This window comes from Balaenoptera physalus (assembly GCF_965194825.1).
Source record: "Balaenoptera physalus genome assembly, chromosome: 8".
NCBI classification, from domain to species: Eukaryota; Metazoa; Chordata; class Mammalia; order Artiodactyla; family Balaenopteridae; genus Balaenoptera; species Balaenoptera physalus.
In genome coordinates, this window is record NC_138887.1 from 118,658,977 (window position 1) to 118,677,113 (window position 18,137).

At 64.2% G+C, this 18,137-nt stretch overlaps 1 protein-coding gene across 9 annotated transcripts in view; it reads left to right on the top strand.

The window, feature by feature from the left end:
• Positions 1–18,137, top strand: part of AGAP3 (ArfGAP with GTPase domain, ankyrin repeat and PH domain 3) — a 59,055-nt gene that overhangs the window by 27,100 nt on the left and 13,818 nt on the right. For 3 of the 9 annotated variants that reach the window (XM_082471460.1, XM_082471461.1, XM_082471462.1), the window contains exons 2-10: positions 4,729–4,787; positions 5,047–5,134; positions 5,319–5,404; positions 5,550–5,691; positions 6,100–6,234; positions 6,366–6,493; positions 8,116–8,274; positions 11,761–11,853; positions 16,384–16,488. In XM_082471460.1, the coding sequence (XP_082327586.1) occupies positions 4,729–4,787; positions 5,047–5,134; positions 5,319–5,404; positions 5,550–5,691; positions 6,100–6,234; positions 6,366–6,493; positions 8,116–8,274; positions 11,761–11,853; positions 16,384–16,488 (995 nt within the window). Of the gene's footprint in view, positions 1–2,437; positions 3,493–4,728; positions 4,788–5,046; positions 5,135–5,318; positions 5,405–5,549; positions 5,692–6,099; positions 6,235–6,365; positions 6,494–8,115; positions 8,275–10,662; positions 11,599–11,760; positions 11,854–16,383; positions 16,489–18,137 lie in introns of those variants that run through there. The other 6 variants (XM_082471457.1, XM_082471458.1, XM_082471459.1 and 3 more) reach the window with 5 other exon arrangements.

An 18,137-nucleotide genomic window follows, 5' to 3' on the forward strand; every position in this document is an offset into this window, starting at 1 on the left:
AGCCCTGCCGCCCCAGGCCACAGCTGCACACGCAGGCGCCCTCCTCTCTCAGGTCCGAGCAGCCAGCCCAGCTCACCCAGCTCTAGAGTCGGCGCTTCTCCTTCTGATTTGCCTGCGCTCAGAACAGAAGGGGTTGCTCGGTGCTCAGCCTCTGCACGCTCAGCCTCCAGGGAAGCGTGTCCATCCTCACCCAGGATGCACGCTGCAGGCATTGTGAGAGAGCGCATCTTTAATTCCCCCAGAAGCTTCTGTGGGGTCTCACCCCTATGCGACAGGTTCAGCCTGGTGTTTCTGATGACCTTAAGAGTCAGAGAACTGACACGAGGGCTAGTTGTATGGGATTTCTGTACGGTTTACGTGGCCCCAGCCTGATGCTTTTTAGGATTGTCCTAGTTTCCTTTGGGCTGTGTTGAGTAGTAAGCTGTTTGTCACATGTCTCTGGAGTAGAATCTTGCAGATGGAACACAGAGACCTTGTCCCTGACCCGGGCGGGGGTGTGTGTGTGACACCAACAAGGAGAGAGGTGTGTGCCTACACCGATCTCCTTTCTGGGGTATTTGGCTGATGTCCTGGGACATTTATGTGCAGGCAGGTGCCCTTCTCTGTCTAGTTTCCCTGAGTCAGGAAAGGTTTCTGGGAGGCAGGAATAGGAAGGAGGCAGCCCCATGAGGAAGAGGAAGCTGTCCCAGGTTTGGGATTGACCCAGTCTGAGCATTTCGCCTGGACCGATTCTGCAGTACAAGGGGGAGTCAGGAGCTGGTGTGTCCTCTGAGAATGTAGCATGTTCGTTCACCTCCTGGACTGGGCACTGCTGCATGTCCTGGAGTCCGTGTGTGTGTGTGTGTGTGTGTGTGTGTGTGTGTGTGTGTGTGTGTAACTGGGGGCTTTTTACTCTCCTATCCCAGCCTGCTCCTCGCCCCCTGAGGCTAGCCAGTTGGGTTCTGAAGCAGCCCATCCCCTGTTCGGCACCTTGTCCTCTGTTCCCCCTCAGTCCCCACTTGTCTCTGATAGCTGCTGTTCTGTGCTTGCATTTTCATTGGCTTGGGGGGAGGGTTTGGAATGAGCAGCCTTATTCTCTGCGGGAGGGGTAATCCCCGACGTGTGTGAGAGAGGACAGAGAGACAGATACGATGATAGGGAAGTTCAGCGTACGAGACTTAAACTTGGGAACGTGAGTCAGGATTCCTGGGTTGCATTCCCATCTCCACGCCTGAAGGAGCCTGGGAAAGGCTCTTCTGCAGGACCGACTATTATGTGGGGGTATGCATCCCAGAGAGGAAGAAGCCATCCTCATTGTTGTTAATAACTAGTCCCAGGAAAATACGAAATCAGCCCCGGGGCCTCTCCAGGCCTGGGAGATCCAGCCCAGGACTTGGGAGTTTCCAGCTCTGGGTTCCCCAGGAGCACCTAGGATGGAGAGGCCCTGCCTTTCTCAGGCATTCCCCCACCCCAGCCCCCTCAGGAATGTGCCACTTTTATCTTGTACTTTGCTTCTGACCAGGACCGTGGAATTCTAAAGCTGAGAGGGACAGGAACGTTGGGAGTTGGGTTGGACTGGGGGTGGAGGAAATCTGGGAGTATTAGGTCTTTAAAGGAAATGCAAGCCCCCTCCTCCTTGCCACTACCTGCCCCCTGCCCCCGTCCTGCAGTGATCCCTGCATTTAATGAGTGTCTGCTGCAGCCGACACACGTGAAATTCACAGGGCATCGTGCTCGGAGTAAGCGGCAGGCTCCAACCAGTCCTGCAGTGTGAAGCTTCACCTCTGCACAGCCTCTGGACAGGAGGTGAGAACCAGCCAGCGGGTGGAGGCTGGAGACTTCAGGGGCTCAGAAGTGAGGCACTCGTCCAGAACTGTATGGTCCAGGTCCAGAGGTTATCTTTCGATGTTCTGCTGCCCTTGGGCAGGACAACACTTAACCTAGTACAGATGATTTTATAATCTCCAAGGAAGAAGACAGCCTCGGTTATTAACAGAAGAGCTGACTGAAACATCCAACAACTCGGATTTGCAAGTTTCCCAACCTAAGACAGGATTGCCTCGTAGAGGCTCCCTACTTTGCAGATAAGGAGACTGAGGCCCGAAGTCGGCATAACTCCTGACTCATAATTTAGGCTTTTACTGGCTCCCACCCTGGTGGGTCACCTTCTGGTTCTTCCCTGGAGAAAGAGCCAATGGCCTGCTTCTCTCCAAAACCGAACTCAGTGTGTGGTGTGCCGAGGACTGTTACTTATTTGGCCTGCTCTTAATGACACCTCCTCACCTGCCTGCCCCAACCGAGGAGGAGCCCTGGGCTGGAATTTCCTGTTTTCTCAGGGCTCGGGGGCTGCCCCAGCAGGCTGGCTCCCCTGCGGCCGCCGTTCCTGGGTGTTCCAGGCCAGGCTTGCCACCTCTCTCTCGGTGCTGGGCTGGCCCCCGGCCTCGCCAGGTCTGGGCTTGCCGGCTGCGAGGTGGAGGCGTTGAGGGACTCGGTAGGCCGACACCAGGTGCCAAGAGGCCGGAGGTCCGTGCGCCTCGGCCGCGGCCCCGGCCCGGGCCCAGCCCCGCGCCCCTCACCATGGGCCTGGCCCTCGCCCGCGGGCCCTGAGCATGGAGCGGGGCTGGCCGCCAGGGGACAGCCGCAGCCGGGAGCGGCCCGCCGCCTGCCGCCGCGCCCTCAGCGTCTGCGACTCGCTGGACCTGCACGGCGCCCCGGCCGGCCGCGCCGCCTCTGCCCTGTGCGCCGTGCGCGAGCAGCCGGCGCGGCCGCGGAGCGTGTGCTCGGGCGGCCCGGGGCCACCGGCCGCTGGCGTCCGCGGCCTGCTGCTCGGCCTCCTGCGCCCGCGTCTCGGCCGCCGCGGCCCCCCCGACGGTCTCCCGCCGGCTCCCCGGCCCGCGTCCTCGGGGAGCCCCGGCTCGGCCGCGCCCAGCCCGTCGCCCAGCCCCCCGCCCAGCCCCGCGCCGGTCCGGCGCAGCCGCCCCCGGGGGGCCCAGGTGCCGCGGCCCACCAGCATGACGTTCCTGGAGGTGAACCGCCTGGAGCTGGCGGCCGAGGCCGAGGGCGCTGGCGCGGGGCTGGGCCGCGCGGGCAGCGCGGGTTTCCTGCGGGGCGCCTCGCTGTGGAGCAGCCAGCGCTGGCAGGTGCTGCGCGGCGGCGGCGGGCGCAGCTCCCCGGGCCCCCGGCGCGGCCTGTCGGCGCTGAGGAAGAGCTTCAGCTTCCGCCTGCGCCGCGGCCAGGAGATCCGGCGCGCCGAGTCGGGGCTGCTGCCCCGGGCGCGCACCCGCAGCGACGGCGACGCCAGCTCCCTGGGTGCCTTCTCCAGCCGCCGCGACCTGCTGCTGGGTGCCGAGGCCCCGAGCGCCGCGCTAGAGGCGGGCCGGCCCCGCACTGCCGCCGGCCTCTGGAGGCTGCTCACCAGCCGCTTCCGCCGGAGGGAGCCGGCGCCCGCGCCGTCCGAGCCGCTGTGGAGCCGCCGGGCGGCCGCGGCCCCTGGGCTCCTGGGCGCGCCAAGCGGTAAGCGGGGAGAGCCCCGGCCTGCGTGGCCTCCCTGGTTGGAGTCCGGGGTTGAGGGCGGGTGTGAAACAAACCGGAAACCTACCTGGGAGAGGCGGGCGTGCCGTGTGGGCCTGGGGGCTAGCCGGGCTGGCCGAGTGGGATCAGCGCCGGGCAGGCAAGGCTCTGGGCTGTCTGGTGGGTCTGGAGAAGGTGTCTGTGGCAGAGAGGCGGCCTTCCAGGTGGGTCCAGGCAGGGCCTCCTGCCCGTGGCCCTAGCGTGGTGGAATGAGAGCGGCTCGGAAGGGCCCCTTCTCACTTTGGGTGCCTGGGGAGTTGGGGTCCGGGAGGGGAGGGATGGAGACTCACTCGGAGCCAGCGGGCTCTGGGTGGGACCCTAGAACAGCAGCATTTCTAGCTCTCAGGCGAGGCTCTCGCCCTCACCTCTAGCTGCCTATGCAGATGAGTTTGGGGAATGCTTGTGGACCCGACGCCCTCACCTCTAGCTGCCTGTGCAGATGAGTTTGGGGAATGCTTGTGGACCTGACCGTCATAAGCACTGTTTGAGACAGCCTGGGGAGGGGGAGCAAGCCCAGCCAAAGAGGCTGGCCCAGGCCCAAGCTGCCCGGAGCTGACCACAGGATGTCCATTACAGCCTAGAGGATAAAGGAGAGGGGGGCTCTGGGTGGCTGGAGCCCGGCAGGAGCTGAGGATGGACTGGAGAGGAGGAGCCCTGGAGGCGGGTCTCTGGGACAGAGAGGCTGGTGGCCTCCTGCCCAGGAGGAGCCTGGGGACGAGGGCCGCTCCCCATTGGACCTGCCTCTCACAGAACAGGGCCAGGTAAGGGCTCCTCCCTCTTCAGCCTCCAGGAACGCGGTAGGCGGCCGCACCCTGCAAGGGTGTGCTGTTCCTACTTGCAGCACAGGCTGCAGCCCTGCGGCCCAGCTTGGGTCTGGCTGAGACCCACTGGAGGCCTCTCACCAGGTGGGGGGCACCAGGCCGGGTGTGGCTCCAGGTAGTAACTACTCACCTCGCTGGAGCAGTAAGAGGAGGGATCAGGTCCAGGCCAGGGGAAGTGAGGGCTGGCATCGCTCCGTCCCGCCCGCGCAGAACGTTCCTGCTGCTTCCCAGGAAACGAGGGCGTGAGTGCTGTTTTCTGGCCTTGGCCTGCGAAGGGGCAGCGTCAGAGGCAGCAGGTGGAGGATAGCAAAGGTGTGTGTCCCATCCCAGTCCTGACAGGCGGCCTTCTCTCCCGCAGACTCCTTTGTGAACAGCCAGGAGTGGACCCTGAGCCGTTCGGTGCCGGAGCTTAAAGTGGTGAGTGAGGCCCATGGGAGGCCCAGGCAGCCCAGGGGCTGGGGGTGCGGGCTGGAGTGGTGGGCCGGCGTTGCTTCCCCTGCTTCCGGTCCCCTCCGTCTCTAGGCTTGGTCTCTCCCGTCACCCCTCTCCTCCCTGTTTCTCTTTGCTCGCCCATCCTCAGCACTGGCCCCTCTCCTTCCTGATGTATTAGCCTTTCCTGTCCCATGTCCTCCGTCCTGCCCTCTGACCGCTGCTCTCCCGCCTTCCTGTCCCACAGGGCATTGTGGGGAACCTGTCTAGTGGGAAGTCGGCCCTGGTGCACCGCTATCTGACGGGGACCTATGTCCAGGAGGAGTCCCCAGAAGGTGAGCGTTACGGGCCGGCCTTAATGGCCGCCGTCCCTCCTTCCCGTTGTCTGTGCAGGGGGGCTCCAGCCCCTTGTCTTTCTCAGTGCTCCCGTCTTCTCTGTTGGAAGCTGTGGATTTCTTCTGTTTGGCCCCCGTGGGCTCGCTCTTCTGGTTTTGGGCCTGACCGTGAACTCTGTCCTAGGGGGTCGGTTTAAGAAGGAGATTGTGGTGGATGGCCAGAGTTACCTGCTGCTGATCCGAGATGAAGGAGGTCCCCCCGAGCTCCAGGTGATGCTCCTGTCCCCAGCCCTGGCCTGTGGTGCCCCTTTCTCGAGGTTCCCACTTGGGACTGGGCAAGGTTGCGTGTGGGGAGAGGGGTATGCCGTTCGCCCGTGCCCAGGTGAGGGTGGTAATTGTGCTCGGTACCCCCTAGTTTGCTGCCTGGGTGGACGCCGTGGTGTTTGTGTTCAGCCTGGAGGATGAAATCAGCTTCCAGACGGTGTACAACTACTTCCTGCGGCTCTGCAGCTTCCGCAACGCCAGCGAGGTGCCCATGGTGCTGGTGGGCACGCAGGGTGAGCGGGCCAGCAGGGGTGACGTGGGGGCTGTGGGCCCCCAGGTGGCAGGTACGAGAAAGCCTGGTTCCCCCACCCTCCTGGCGCTGGACCAGCCCTTTCGTGTCGCCCTAGAGAGGGCGCCTCCTCTTTGCCCGGTACGTGCTGGGCCTTCCCCAGTTAAGATCCTGCCATCCGTGTGGTGGTCGTGTCCACATTTTGAGATGAATAAACAGAGTGGCCGGCTCGTTTCCACCCAGTGAGTTGGTGGCAGAGCTGGAACGAGGCCCAGACACCCATATTCTCGTGCACCGTGTCGTCTGCTGCCCAGGCTCTTTGCCCACCCACCCTCTGACCGAACGGCCCACCGGCCAGCAGCCTCAGCTTCTCAGCAGGCTGAGTCAGTCCCCACTCTCCCGTCTCCAACAGACGCCATCAGTGCCGCAAACCCGCGGGTCATCGACGACAGCAGGGCCCGCAAGCTGTCCACAGACTTGAAGCGCTGCACCTACTACGAGACGTGCGCCACCTACGGGCTCAACGTGGAGCGCGTCTTCCAGGACGGTAACTCGGCGCTGGGGACGCTCCCGCAGAGTGGGGTCAGGCAGGCGGGGGGCAGGGGCGGGGGGGCAGCTCTAAGCTGGGCTCCTCCCTCCTCCCCAGATGGGTAATTTTGACTGTGCTGTCCCCTGCAGTGGCCCAGAAGGTAGTGGCCTTGCGGAAGAAGCAGCAGCTGGCCATCGGGCCCTGCAAGTCACTGCCCAACTCTCCCAGCCACTCGGCCGTGTCCGCCGCCTCCATCCCGGCCGTGCATATCAACCAGGTGCGGCCAGCCTCCCCCACTGCCACCGCACGCCCCGCCCGCCGCGGCCCTGCCTCGCCATCCTATCTGTCTGCCTGCCTGTCCCCACCTCGTCTGGTCTGCCGCCTTGCGGATGGTTTGAAAGCACTGGCTCGTGTTCCCTTAGCCTGCACGACTGGCCTGGCCTGGCCTCCTCTGTACCCCGTGGTGACTGCCTTCCCGCTAGTTCCCATCCCTGCTCGACACTCTTCTCGCCCCGCAGCTGCAGCAGCTGAGGCTGCCTAAGCATTTGCTCTGGTCAGCCACGTTAGCGCTATCTCAGTGCCCGCTTCCCGTGCAGCCGTGCTCAGGAGGCTCTAAGCTGAGCTCGTCCCTGCTGGCTCTTCTCTCGGTGTTTGCGTGTAGAAGGGCAGCACTTACCCGCAAGGGCCAGTGGCATTTTTGACGTGTGGGGTAGCGGGGCTGTTCGGAGCCAGGTCCTGCCAGGGTTCCTCCCGTATTACCGCTTGGACACCCGCCCACTTCCTGGGCCTACTGCCTGGTTACTTTTGGCCCTTGGTAGGCAGGCCAGTACTTCCGTAGCTGCATCTCCCCGCTCAGTCCCTGCTCGGCGGAAAGCCCTGGGCCACATCACAGGTGTGCGTGCTGAGTGGTCAAGCGGACAGCCACTCCTTTACTTCTGCCAAGGGCCATTGTCTTTCTGAGGCCCCCTGGCCCACCAGTGTCCTGATGACAGCCTGGTGACTTTTCCAGAGAGCCCTCCCTTTAGCGCTTTAGAAGGCGTCAGGGCTTCCCCTGTAAGCGCTCCCCCGTGGAAGAAAGGAGGCACGGAAGGTCTTTCTTCACTGTCTCTGAGCGGCTCTGCCTCAGCTGCAGAATCAGCTGTGCACGGGGGCCCTGCCCGCCGAGGGGCAGCAGCTCAGGTGTTTTGCTCCCTTTGTATGGGTTAGGATTCGAGGAGGCTGCCAGGGCAGGACACGTCCACTATTTAGTGATCATCCGATGGGACGTTAGGGGGTGGCCTTGTCAAACTGTGTTTCCCGAGTCCTGGAGTAGACACTGCCAAGCACCTGCTGTCTCTCTGCTGAGATCCTCTGCCGCCTCTCTCCCTCACCTGCTGCTTCCTCTGGAGCGGTCTTAGCTGTTCTGCTCTCCACCCCGGCCCTCCTGTGTCCTGTGCTCTGTCACCCACGCTGCCTAGGAGCAAACCGCATCCTCCCCCTGCACTCTGAGGCCCGCCCTGGCCTCCTGCAGCCTTGCTCTTTGTCACTGACTTGGGGAGCTCATCCAGGGTGACCTGCCACCTCGCGGCACACCCACCTGTGAGCCAAGACTCCACAGTTTGTTCTCTTCTGGCCTCTGTCACTGACTCCAACCTGCTAGCCTTTGCCTCCGATTCAGCTCCCTGGCTGACCCCAAATGGCCCCTGCTGGGGCCCTAATGGGGCAGCCCAGTGTGGTGACCACCGGGTCCTGCTGGCCTCCAGGCCGTGCTGCCTTTCCCCTTGGTACCACCTGTAGGAGCTAGTGGCCCCTCTGCTGCCCCACGAGCCCCTGGCCAGGTCTCCGCCCCGCAGGGTTCCCAGCTCCCGCCTGCCGCCCGCCCTGCGCCCCTCCGCCCTCAGCAGCCCTCTCTGTCCTTAGGCCACGAATGGCGGCAGCAGCGCTTTCAGCGACTACTCATCCTCAGTCCCCTCCACCCCCAGCATCAGCCAGCGGGAGCTGCGCATCGAGACCATCGCTGCCTCCTCCACCCCCACACCCATCCGCAAGCAGTCCAAGCGGCGCTCCAACATCTTCACGGTACGTGCCCGCCCCTCCCGCCTGCCCGGCCGCCTTCACTGAACGGGCAGGGCCGAGCCCCCAGCCCCCGGCCGGGAGGGAGCAGGCAGGACGATGCCACCTGTCGACCTCCATCCCCACTGACGCGCGCCGCTTCCGTCGGCTCCTTACCGGTGCCCCCCCTCCGTCCACACCCAGACTCTTCCAGACTGTTCCTCCGAGCCCACGGGGCCGCCCTCCGCGCATCCACACAGACCCTCCTCCCGGCTGCACACACACACCCTCCCTCTCCCCGACCCCGTAGGGCTTCCTGGCCAGCTTGAGGGATCTCTGGACGCGTCTGCTCTAACTCTGAGGCACCCGTGATTCCGCAGTTGTGGACTGAGGCCCCAAGATTGTTTGCCAGAGGCTACAGGAAGCGTTTGCTGGCAGAGCTAGAACGAACAGGGCCCAGGCCTCCAGTGCACCTGCCCGCTCTTTTCATTCTCCCACGCTTCCCACCCGCTGCTGCCATCGGCCTAACGAAGGCTTAGCCGTCTTTCCCCAGGCCTCCATCTCCTGATTCCCTGCCTCGGTCCCCCCACAAGCTCTTCCTCTCCCCGTCCCCGCAGACCCCGCCCCCAGGGTCCCGTGCGCCTTCCGCCGTAGGGGCCCAGCCCGTCAGCTCTTAGGTGTCCTGAGCCTGCATCTGACACGCAGTGCCCACCCCCAAACTCACCATCCAGCTGGGACTTGGCTGGACCATTCCGGGAGTCTTGGGTCAGACACAGGTGGGTGAGCTGCCCGTGTGGACTCTCAGGAGGTCGCCCTGTCCTTCTGCGTCACTCCACGTGCCTCTTTCTGAGCGTCAGGGCTTGGCTGTCAGTCCAGCCCCCCAGGTCAGGCCCCGGCCGGGCTCTCAGGAACCCCGTCCAGACAGAGCCAGTGCTCCCCAGGCCTCACCCATTCGTCCTCGCCTCCGCCTGCCCGGCGCACTTCTGCCCAGTCTGCCTGCCTCTGTCCGCCCCGTGCCTGCCGCGCGCCCTCCCCAGCCATGCTGACCGACCCCCTCCCTGCTGCCAGTTGCCGCCGTGCGTTACAGCCGCCCCGCCCCCAGCCCCAACCCTGCTTGGACTCGCAGCTCCTCGTCTCCCGTGCACGCCCATTGAGACGCACAGCGCCTTGGGCTGCCTGCTTGTGCCCACACCTCCTGCTGCTGCCGCTGCCGCCGTAGAGCCCGTGGGCGACCTGTGTTTGCAGTGACTGCTATCCATGCCCTCAGCACCTGCTCCCTGACGTCCTGCCTCAGTCACCTGCTCCCTCCACACCATTCTTCACCTCTCGCCTTCCTCTGCCATCCTCTGCCGCTGGTCCTGCAACACCCCCGGGCACGTGCTCTTCCCTCTGCCGCCCGGGCCCAGGGCCCCGGGCGCCCTCGCCAGCGCCTTCATGCTCCCCGCGCTCTGCTGCCTGCTCCGCTGAGCTGCTTCCGCCCGCCCGCCTCGCCGCGCGCGTCCTGGGCACAGCCGGCCCCCGGGCCCTTTCATTCTCTCCATCTTCACCGTGGCAACCTTATTTTTTCTTTCCATTGTTTCCATGGTGACCTCACTTGCGCCATTGTCCCCGAGGCAGCCTCAAGACATGTCCGTCTCTAGAGGTGCATCTCGGGACCTCCCCTTCTCATCGTCGCTGCTGGGGCCACCCCCTCACCCTCCTCGTCCTCCCCAGCAGGGCCACGCCTGTTCTGTGGCTGGCGCCCCTGTGACTCTCCCGCTGGACATGGCCGCTGACGTCCCCCGTCTCCCCCATGACTTCGTGTACTCGTTGCCACTCTTGCCCTGCTTCCCGTCCTGGGGGGGGTGCCCCTCTGGGCTCCCAGGGATCCTCTGGTGGTTGGGGCCTCTCTGCTCGCCAGCCTGGCTGGGACAGCCTGCACCCTGCTCCCCACGACTGGCTCTTCTGTCTGGGGACCCGGTGGCAGCAGGCCCATCCACCTTCCTCCCCCCTGGGCCGAAGGGGCAGAGGCTGTGGCGCCCAGGAGAGGCCCGGGGCAGGCGCTGACGGTGGAGCCGCGGGCGGTGGCCCTTGGCCCGGCTCTTCCCGCTCCTTTGGCTGTGCTGCCCCCGCGCTGCAGCTGCGGTTCTTTGCCTCTTCCTTGTGCCCTTGGCTCCTGGCGGCCTGGGTGAGCAGGAGGATGTAGGGCCCGGAGTGGAGAACACTCCCCGCTGAGATGGACTGCCCGGCCCGCCACTGCTGCCGCCATCTCCCCCCCGCCCCGCTCCTCCTCCTCCTCCTCCTCCTCCTCCTCCTCCTCTTCATCCCGCTGCCGCCTCTCCCCAGGCGCCTGGGTCTCTGCCCTCACCAGTGCTGACCGACTATGCGGGGCTTGAGTATAACTTGCCAAAATCTTTATTCTTTCGATATTTGCAGATATGTGCCACTGTTTCCAACTTTTCATCAACAAAAAGGCCTTTCCAACTCCTTCCAAATTAGAAGACCAGGTGGTGACACACAGCACCTCTGGACATTCTCCCCTGTGCGGGGCCGGAGGCGGGCCGGGCCCTGGGACTGCTCTCAGATGAGAAGCGGCCGCCGTGCTCCCCACTCCAGAGACCCACAGGAACCTTTGTAACTAACCCCCACCCCCAGGGAAGGCTAGGAACGCCGGAGCCCGCGGCTGGGGGCTGCCAGGGACCAGCCCTGCTGGACGCGCTGCGCCAGGCTCGCTGCATGGAGAAGAAGGGAGCTCGGCCCACGCCCGGCGCCGGCCAGCGACGAGGCCCAGAGGCCGGGTCGTCCGAGCGCCCGCCCGGCCGGCGGTCCAGCTGCTCCTGGGGGAGCTCCCCCGCCCCTCCCCTCCTCTGCTCCTTCCTGCATGGACTTCTGCCGTTCCTGCTCCGCTCCGGACGCCGCAGCCACGCCGCCGCGCTTGCCTTCCCCTCTCTTGGCCTCCCATTTCCTAGGATCCGCATTCAGGCGGGCTCTGCCCCAGGAGCCCGGCAGGGGCGCAGGGCCTCTTCTGGCCTCTCTCCTCTCTCTCTCCATCCACTGTGCCCCTCGGGCCACGCCGCCGTGCTCGGCGTAATGTGCCGTGTGGTGTCTGTGCCGCAGACGGGCCGCTACCCGCTCACTTCTGGACTTCGCTCTCCCTGGTGGTCATGCCCTGTGCTCCCGGCCATGTCCCTCAGCCCCACCGTCCACCTCTCCTCGCCCCTTCCCGTCTCTTACGCCCCAGCCCCCTGGGCTGCGCGCTCCTCACGCCCTCGGTATCTCGTGTCCTTGCTCTTTTGTAAGGGGCGGGCCCAGCCCAGTGACCTGTGCTGCTCTGTATGGTGCCGTGTGTAAGAATAAACCCGTTGGAATACTCGTGGTCTCAGTTCCTTCCCGGTCCCGCCGCCCCGGCCCTGCCCCACGGCTAGGGCCCGCCCAGGAGGAGGGAGGACGGGAGGGCTGGCTGGGGATTCCAGGTGGGCTGCTGACCCCGCAGACCCTGGGCCCCTTTAACACGCCTCTTCTGTTCTCTTCCAGTCTCGAAAGGGCGCCGACCTGGACCGGGAGAAAAAAGCCGCCGAGTGCAAGGTGGACAGCATCGGGAGTGGCCGGGCCATCCCCATTAAACAGGTCAGCACTCCCTTCCCCTGGGGCTGGAGAGGAGCTGAGACGAAGCCCAGGAAATGTTAGATGATGGTTCTTTTCGGGGCCTCTGGAAGATGGTGAGAGAGGCCAGCGCCCTGCCCCTGCCAGGCCTGAATCCTTAACAAGGAGAGTTCTCCTGCTGAGAAGAACTCCCAGCACAGCGGGGAAGGGTGGCGGGAACCCTTACGCTGCCAGTTCCTCCTCGCCACCACAGGGGGGCAGCAGAGAGCCGCCTGCCATCCTCAGCTGCTCTTCGCTGGTGGTGGTTCTGGAGGTGGGCGGCCCTGGAGGAGGGTTTGGTCTCTCTGGCCTCCCTCCCCTCCTCCCAGAAAAAGAAGAGCATTCTCAAAAGAGTACCCTGAGGAGTACGCATTGAAGGGCTTACCGAGGGTTGGTCCTACCCTGGGTTCACTGGCCCATTCTTACCGTGTGAGCCTCTGTTTGTTTGTAAAGGCGAAACTTAGTGGAGGGGCCACGTCCTGGTAGGGCCTCTCCGTCACTTCCTTCCTGAGTCACTGCCTGGCAGGGCTGGGCTGCCCGGTGTTGGATCCTCCCAGACCTCCTGTTGTGGGTCTCTCTGCTGGAAAAAGACGTTGAGTGATGGAGGGGTCTTTGTGCAGAGTTGATGGTGTGCTGGGCAGGCAGGGCTCTAGAACTGCTGAGCTGGCCTGGTGGTCAGTCCACTGTACCCACAGGGTGCTGCGCTTGGCCCAGATCTTCTTGGGAGCCGGTGGTTACAGATGCTGTGTCTACAGGGGCTGTGATGTCCGTTTTTGACCACAGAGGAGACTGGTGTGGCTGGAGCACCTGAGGTCAGCCTGGCCAGGGCCCTGTGGTCAGGTTTGGCTCTCCAGACTGGGGCTCCTGGAGCCTGTAGGTAGTGTGACCAGAATTCTGGTGTTAGGGATGGGGGTTTCTGACCCCACAGTGAAGGTCCATTGGGTTTCGGGAAGGGTTTCGGGGCCCAGGGGACAGAGTGAGGAGCATTGTGTCGCTCCACGCTGTCTGTGCTTCAGCCCTCCCCTGAAGTGTCACCACGGTGACGTCCAGCAGGCACTGCTCTAGTTGGGTCAGCCTGCCCGGGGGCGCGTGGAGGCCCTGGGAGAATGGCAGTGGGCAGTCTCCTCCCCGTCCCTGTGTGTGTTTGGGCACGGAACTGGTCCATAAACCTGCTGATGGTGTGATTGAGTGTCCCTGGGGCCGTGCTAACCGAGGCCTCCTCACAGGGCCCTCGCCAGGCCAGGCAGGGGACTGTCACTCCCCGCTTTGGGGCGTGTGCTCTGAGTACACACACATGCGCACGTAAACATTTAACAGATACAACGCTTATCCCCACCCCCCCTACCGTGCTCTGAGATAAGTTAGCCCCAGACGCCCCCTTTCCTGTCTGGGGTCGGTCTGATTTATCTGTTCCCTGAGTCCCCCACGTGGACGGGAAGGCGGGGCTGCGAGGTGGGGGGTGAAGCCCGGCCAAAGGGGTCAGCTAGGGCCCTGGAGTGTCACAGGCCCCCAAACCTCAGGGACACTCCGGAGGAGGAGGCACCAGCCAGGAAGCTGCCCGCTGGAGGCAGGTGCCTAGCCGCGCCGACCTCACTGGGGCTGGGGGCGTGCCTGCCGTTGGGACCGCGTCCTTCCACCACTCTCCCCTCTCCCGGCCAGTGGCCATTCCTTGCGCGCCCCCCTCCCCCCCCTCCCCGACCCAGGGCCGGGCTAACCCCTTTCCCGCTCTCCTGTCCCGTTCTTCTCCCCATTCCCTTTCTCCCCTCTCTCCCCCCTCTGCTCCTGCTGGGAGTGGAGATTGCATTTCAGTTGCCATTTGCATTCCCAATCAATCCGGACTCCGCAATTAAGCCGGCTGGCGGAGCTGGGAGGGAGGCGGCGGCGGGAACGGGTCCTCTGGGGGCTGTCGCCTCCGCACCGCTCCCATTCCGCCCCAGATTGCTTCCTGCTCCGCCGTGCGCAGCCGGCCGGCCAGGGAGGGGAGCAGGAACCCCTGGAGCTCGCTCTCCCTCCTCGGAACGGGCTGTGAGCGGGCCGGAGGCGCCGGTAGGGCAGGGCAGAGCGGGCCGGGCAGGTGCGAGGCGGGCTGAGCGTGTGGGCGCGGGTCAAGCCCCAGCGGCAGCGGTCGCTCCTCCCCCGCCCCGGCGCTCCTCCCACGCCCCCCGCCCCGGCGCTCCTCCCACGCCCCCTGCTAACGAGCGTCAGAGCAGCGTCAGAGCATCATTAGCGCCGTCCGCGGCGCCTGGGCCTCCTGGGCCTCCTACCGAGAGGGACCCAGGTGAACGAGGAGAAGGAGTTCTGGGTAGAGCAGGGCTTCCCGCTTACACCGGCCTCCTCGGCATCCTGACCTCTGATTTCCCGATGGGGGCGGGGGAGGAGGGGGAGGGGCTCTGTAGGTGAGTCCGCGCTCCCGAGGAGACTGAGGCCCAGACAGTCCTTGCTTGAGGCCCGACTTGCTTGATGTTAAGAGCTAGTTGGTGGCAGAACGGGGCACGGAGTCAGGTTTCCCTTTCCCTTGACCAGGAGCCGGGGCTGGACCAGGAGGGAGCCTGGTGAAGATGAAGGGAGAGAGGAGGGAGGGCGGGCTCAGGTGTGAAAGATTTGAGAACAGAGGCCCTTGTGGAACCTTCCATCGAGGCTTGGGGAGCAGGTGGGAAAGGAGGGAGTGAGGTGGGGCGCAGGCGACCCAGCCGTGGCGGCCACTCCCAGGGGAGCGGGATGGGCCTGGGCCGACTTCTCCAGAGTCTGGCCGGCAGTCCTCAGGGCCGTGGTCCACACTCAGGGGAGAGGCAGCGGCTGAACTGTTTCCACGTTCCTGGCCTGTGAGGGGATGGCTGCCACGCCCAGAGGCCGGTCGCCAAGGCTCCTTCGCGGACCACGAAGCAGGGGTCCCTGTGGCCTTCTGGGATGTTCCAGCCAACCTGTTGTCTAGTGAAAGTCCCGTTCACACCCTTGGCCTTCAGAAGCTCTTTGTGAGGAAAAGGGGACCAGGTAGCAGCAGTGTCCTTAGGTGGCCTACGACTCAGGTGGCCTCACTTCCCGCAGCTGCATCTGTCTTTGGGGGCAGGAGGAGGAGGATAGAGGAAGGAAATGGGGGAGCAAGGATGTGAAACACCTGTGGGAAGTGGGACTGGAACGTAGGGCCCTTTGTTACCGCCACCTCAGGCCCTGTTGTGGGGAGAGATGGGGCGGGAATCCCAGCCCACCTGTTAATCTCATCCCCCTAGGGCTGAGCCTTCCAGTAGGAAGCCTTAGCGGGGGAGGGGGCCATGGAATCCGGGGTTTACCCCCCACCCTCTCTCACAGTGAGTCTCTTGACCCCCATTTCCGGCTTGTCTGAGGGCAGGGCCCTCCCCTCCTGTAGGAGAGGCCGGCACGGGGGCTCTGGCAGCTCCTTTGCGACCCGCTGGGGACTTGGCGTGCTGCCCGCTCTCGCCCAGCCGGGGCAGTCCCGCTGTGGGGGGGCTGCCCCCCCAGGAGTTCCGTCCAAGAATGTCCAGGGAGCACTGCCTCTTCTCAGCCCTCCTGAATTTGGGGAGGGGGCCCCACAGGGGTGATGCCGGCCCTGGGGCACCTGCCGCCTGTGCACGTCCGTGTCCCATCCCGACCTGAGCTCCATCCTCGGCCGTTCTCCTGTGGTGCTGTCTGCTGTTTCCAGGCGAGAGCCAGTGGGTGAGGGACCGTCGGGGGTTATCATCAGGGGAGGGCAGCAGAGGCCGTCTGGGGTGTGGGTGGACGTCTCATCTGCCTCGGTGAGGTCTACCCCCCACTCGCAGCACCTCCCACAGCCGCCCGGTCTCGGCTGGCTCTTCCCCGCCCCGTCCACTAGCTGTTCCCTGAGCGTCTGCTGCATCCCAGGAATGTCGCGGTGCTGAGGGTGTCGAGGAACAGCACTCCCAAATCCCTGCCCCTGGGGAGCTCTTGTTCATCCTGATGCCCATCTCACCTCCACGCCCAGTGTCTTATCAGCTCACATGGGAGATTTGGTTGCCGGGCTGTACGGTTGGGTCTTCCCACTGCCTGCCTTGGGGGAGACTGGGCCATTCTGGGGACGGTAGGGGCTTCTCTGCTCTATTTGGGGCTGCCACAGCGGGTGGGAGGCCAGGGCCCTCCTGAGGTCTCTGTGCTGTCGTTCCCCCCCATCCCTGGAGACGGCGGGTGGGAGCAGCAATGCCTGGAGGCCATCTGAACCCCCGCCTCCCGTTGCTGACGTAGTTCCACAACCTGGGGGAGAGGACACCCCCCTGCCATGCGACGGTGTCCATGGTAACTGGAGAGGTGGGCTCCAGGCTGCTCCCTGAGGACGGTCAGGGGCAGCCGAGTGCCATAGATGGGTTCATCCGCCTGGCTCTACCTGGTTCAGTTTTAGTCCCGTGTGGCCTCTCCATGCAGATAAGCACAGTGACCCGGGAGGACAGGGGGCGGAGGATGCTGTGACCTGTGGACACCGAGACCTTCTCCATAGCTGTGCCGTGTGGGCCTGGCTTCTGTCTCTGATCCAGCCTCTGTCCTCAGGGCATCCTGCTCAAGCGGAGTGGCAAGTCCCTGAACAAGGAATGGAAGAAGAAGTACGTGACCCTGTGTGACAATGGGCTGCTCACCTACCACCCCAGCCTGCACGTGAGTCCGGGGGGCTGCGCCTGGGGAAGGCTGGGCGCGGAGGACGAGAAGCGGATGTGGAAGGGCTGACTCCAGGGCCGGAGGGAAGCGACCTTAGCTCAAAAAGACCTTTCCTCGAGAAAGGGCCTCGCTTTGGTGGCTTGGGAGCTGCACAGACACTGAAACCCAGGCCCAGGCTGAACACTGCACGAAAGCTCTGAGTCTTGGCTGAGCCCTTTGTGTTTTTTGTTTTTTGGGTTTTTTTTTAAAGGGATGACCTTGTCACTCCCTTTCACTTCTTTTTTTTTTTTTAATATATATATTTTTTTGGCTACGTTGGATCTTCGTTGCTGCGCGTGGGCTTTCTCTAGTTGCAGCGAGCGGGGGCTACTCTTCCTTGCGGTGCGCAGGCTTCTCATTGCGGTGGCTTCTCTGGTTGCGGAGCACAGGCTCTAGGCATGTGGGCTTCAGTAGTTGTGGCTCGCGGGCTCAGTAGTTGTGGTTCGTGGTCTCTAGAGCGCAGGCTCAGTAGTTGTGGCACACGGGCTTAGTTGCTCTGCAGCATGTGGGATCTTCCCGGACCAGGGCTCGAACCTGTGTCCCCTGCATTGGCAGGCGGATTCTTAACCACTGCGCCACCAGGGAAGTCCCGGCCGAGCTCTTTGGAGTAAACTCACCCCCGGGGACGGTCACCCCTGGGCTAGGCTGGTGTGCGAGTCAGGTTCTACATCCTACACTCTAGTTGTTTTAAGAGCTGGATTGGGCCCGTTCACATGGAATTGCTCAAGCTGGGGGGGTCGGTGTTGCCAACAGTTGTGTCTCGGGGAGCCGCACCATTGGGGTTACGCCTGGGCTCCTGGGGTGATGGGGAGCGAAAGGGCAGTTAAGCCAGGGCTGCTGGGGTGGCAGGCCTGGACAGGCCCCCTTGGGAAGAGGAGCATCGGGGGCACTGTTGGTAGGGCAGAGGGGTCTGGAAGGGTGTGGCCGATGCCCAGGGAGGGGCTGGGGCGCGGTGACTGTAGCGTGGCCCCCGTGGCAGCTCCCCCACCCTTCCTTCCTCCCCCCCCTCGCTGCGTGGCTCCAGCACACAGCTGTCACCAGAATCCATCTCTGTCACCACCCCACTGTGGGGCTAATGAGTTCTCCCGTGAAGCCCCTGAAGCGCAGCACGTGGGCTGGCTCCACCCCCGGCCCGGAGGCCCCAGGCCTGCCTCCGAGGGTCCCTCGCCAGCCTTTGAATCTGCACAAGGTGTCAGGGGTCCCTGACCTGAAACGTGCTGGGGTCCGCGGTTCGGCCATAGCTCCATCCTGAGAGCACCACCCAGGATGGCTGAGAAAGCTCACAGGCCTGGTGTGGGCCTTTCCAGTGAGGCCAGAGCCCAGCCTGGCCCTCTGGGTGCCTCTGGACCTGGCCCTTCCCCTCAGCTCGGGACCTCTTACTCCACAGGACGGGAGCTGGTGCCATGATACTGGGGGCCTCGTTATAGACGAGGGGCCACAGCCGGGGGACCTTGGGAATTTAGCACAAAGGCGCCTGGGTGCCGTCCTCTCCCCCGTTCTGGCCTCCTCCTCGCCCAGGACCTGGTCCCGCTGCTGAGTCCACGCAGGACAAGAGGCAGCAAGGCTACTGGCAGAGCCCTGACGAGAGGCACCGTGTCTTAGGGAGCAGG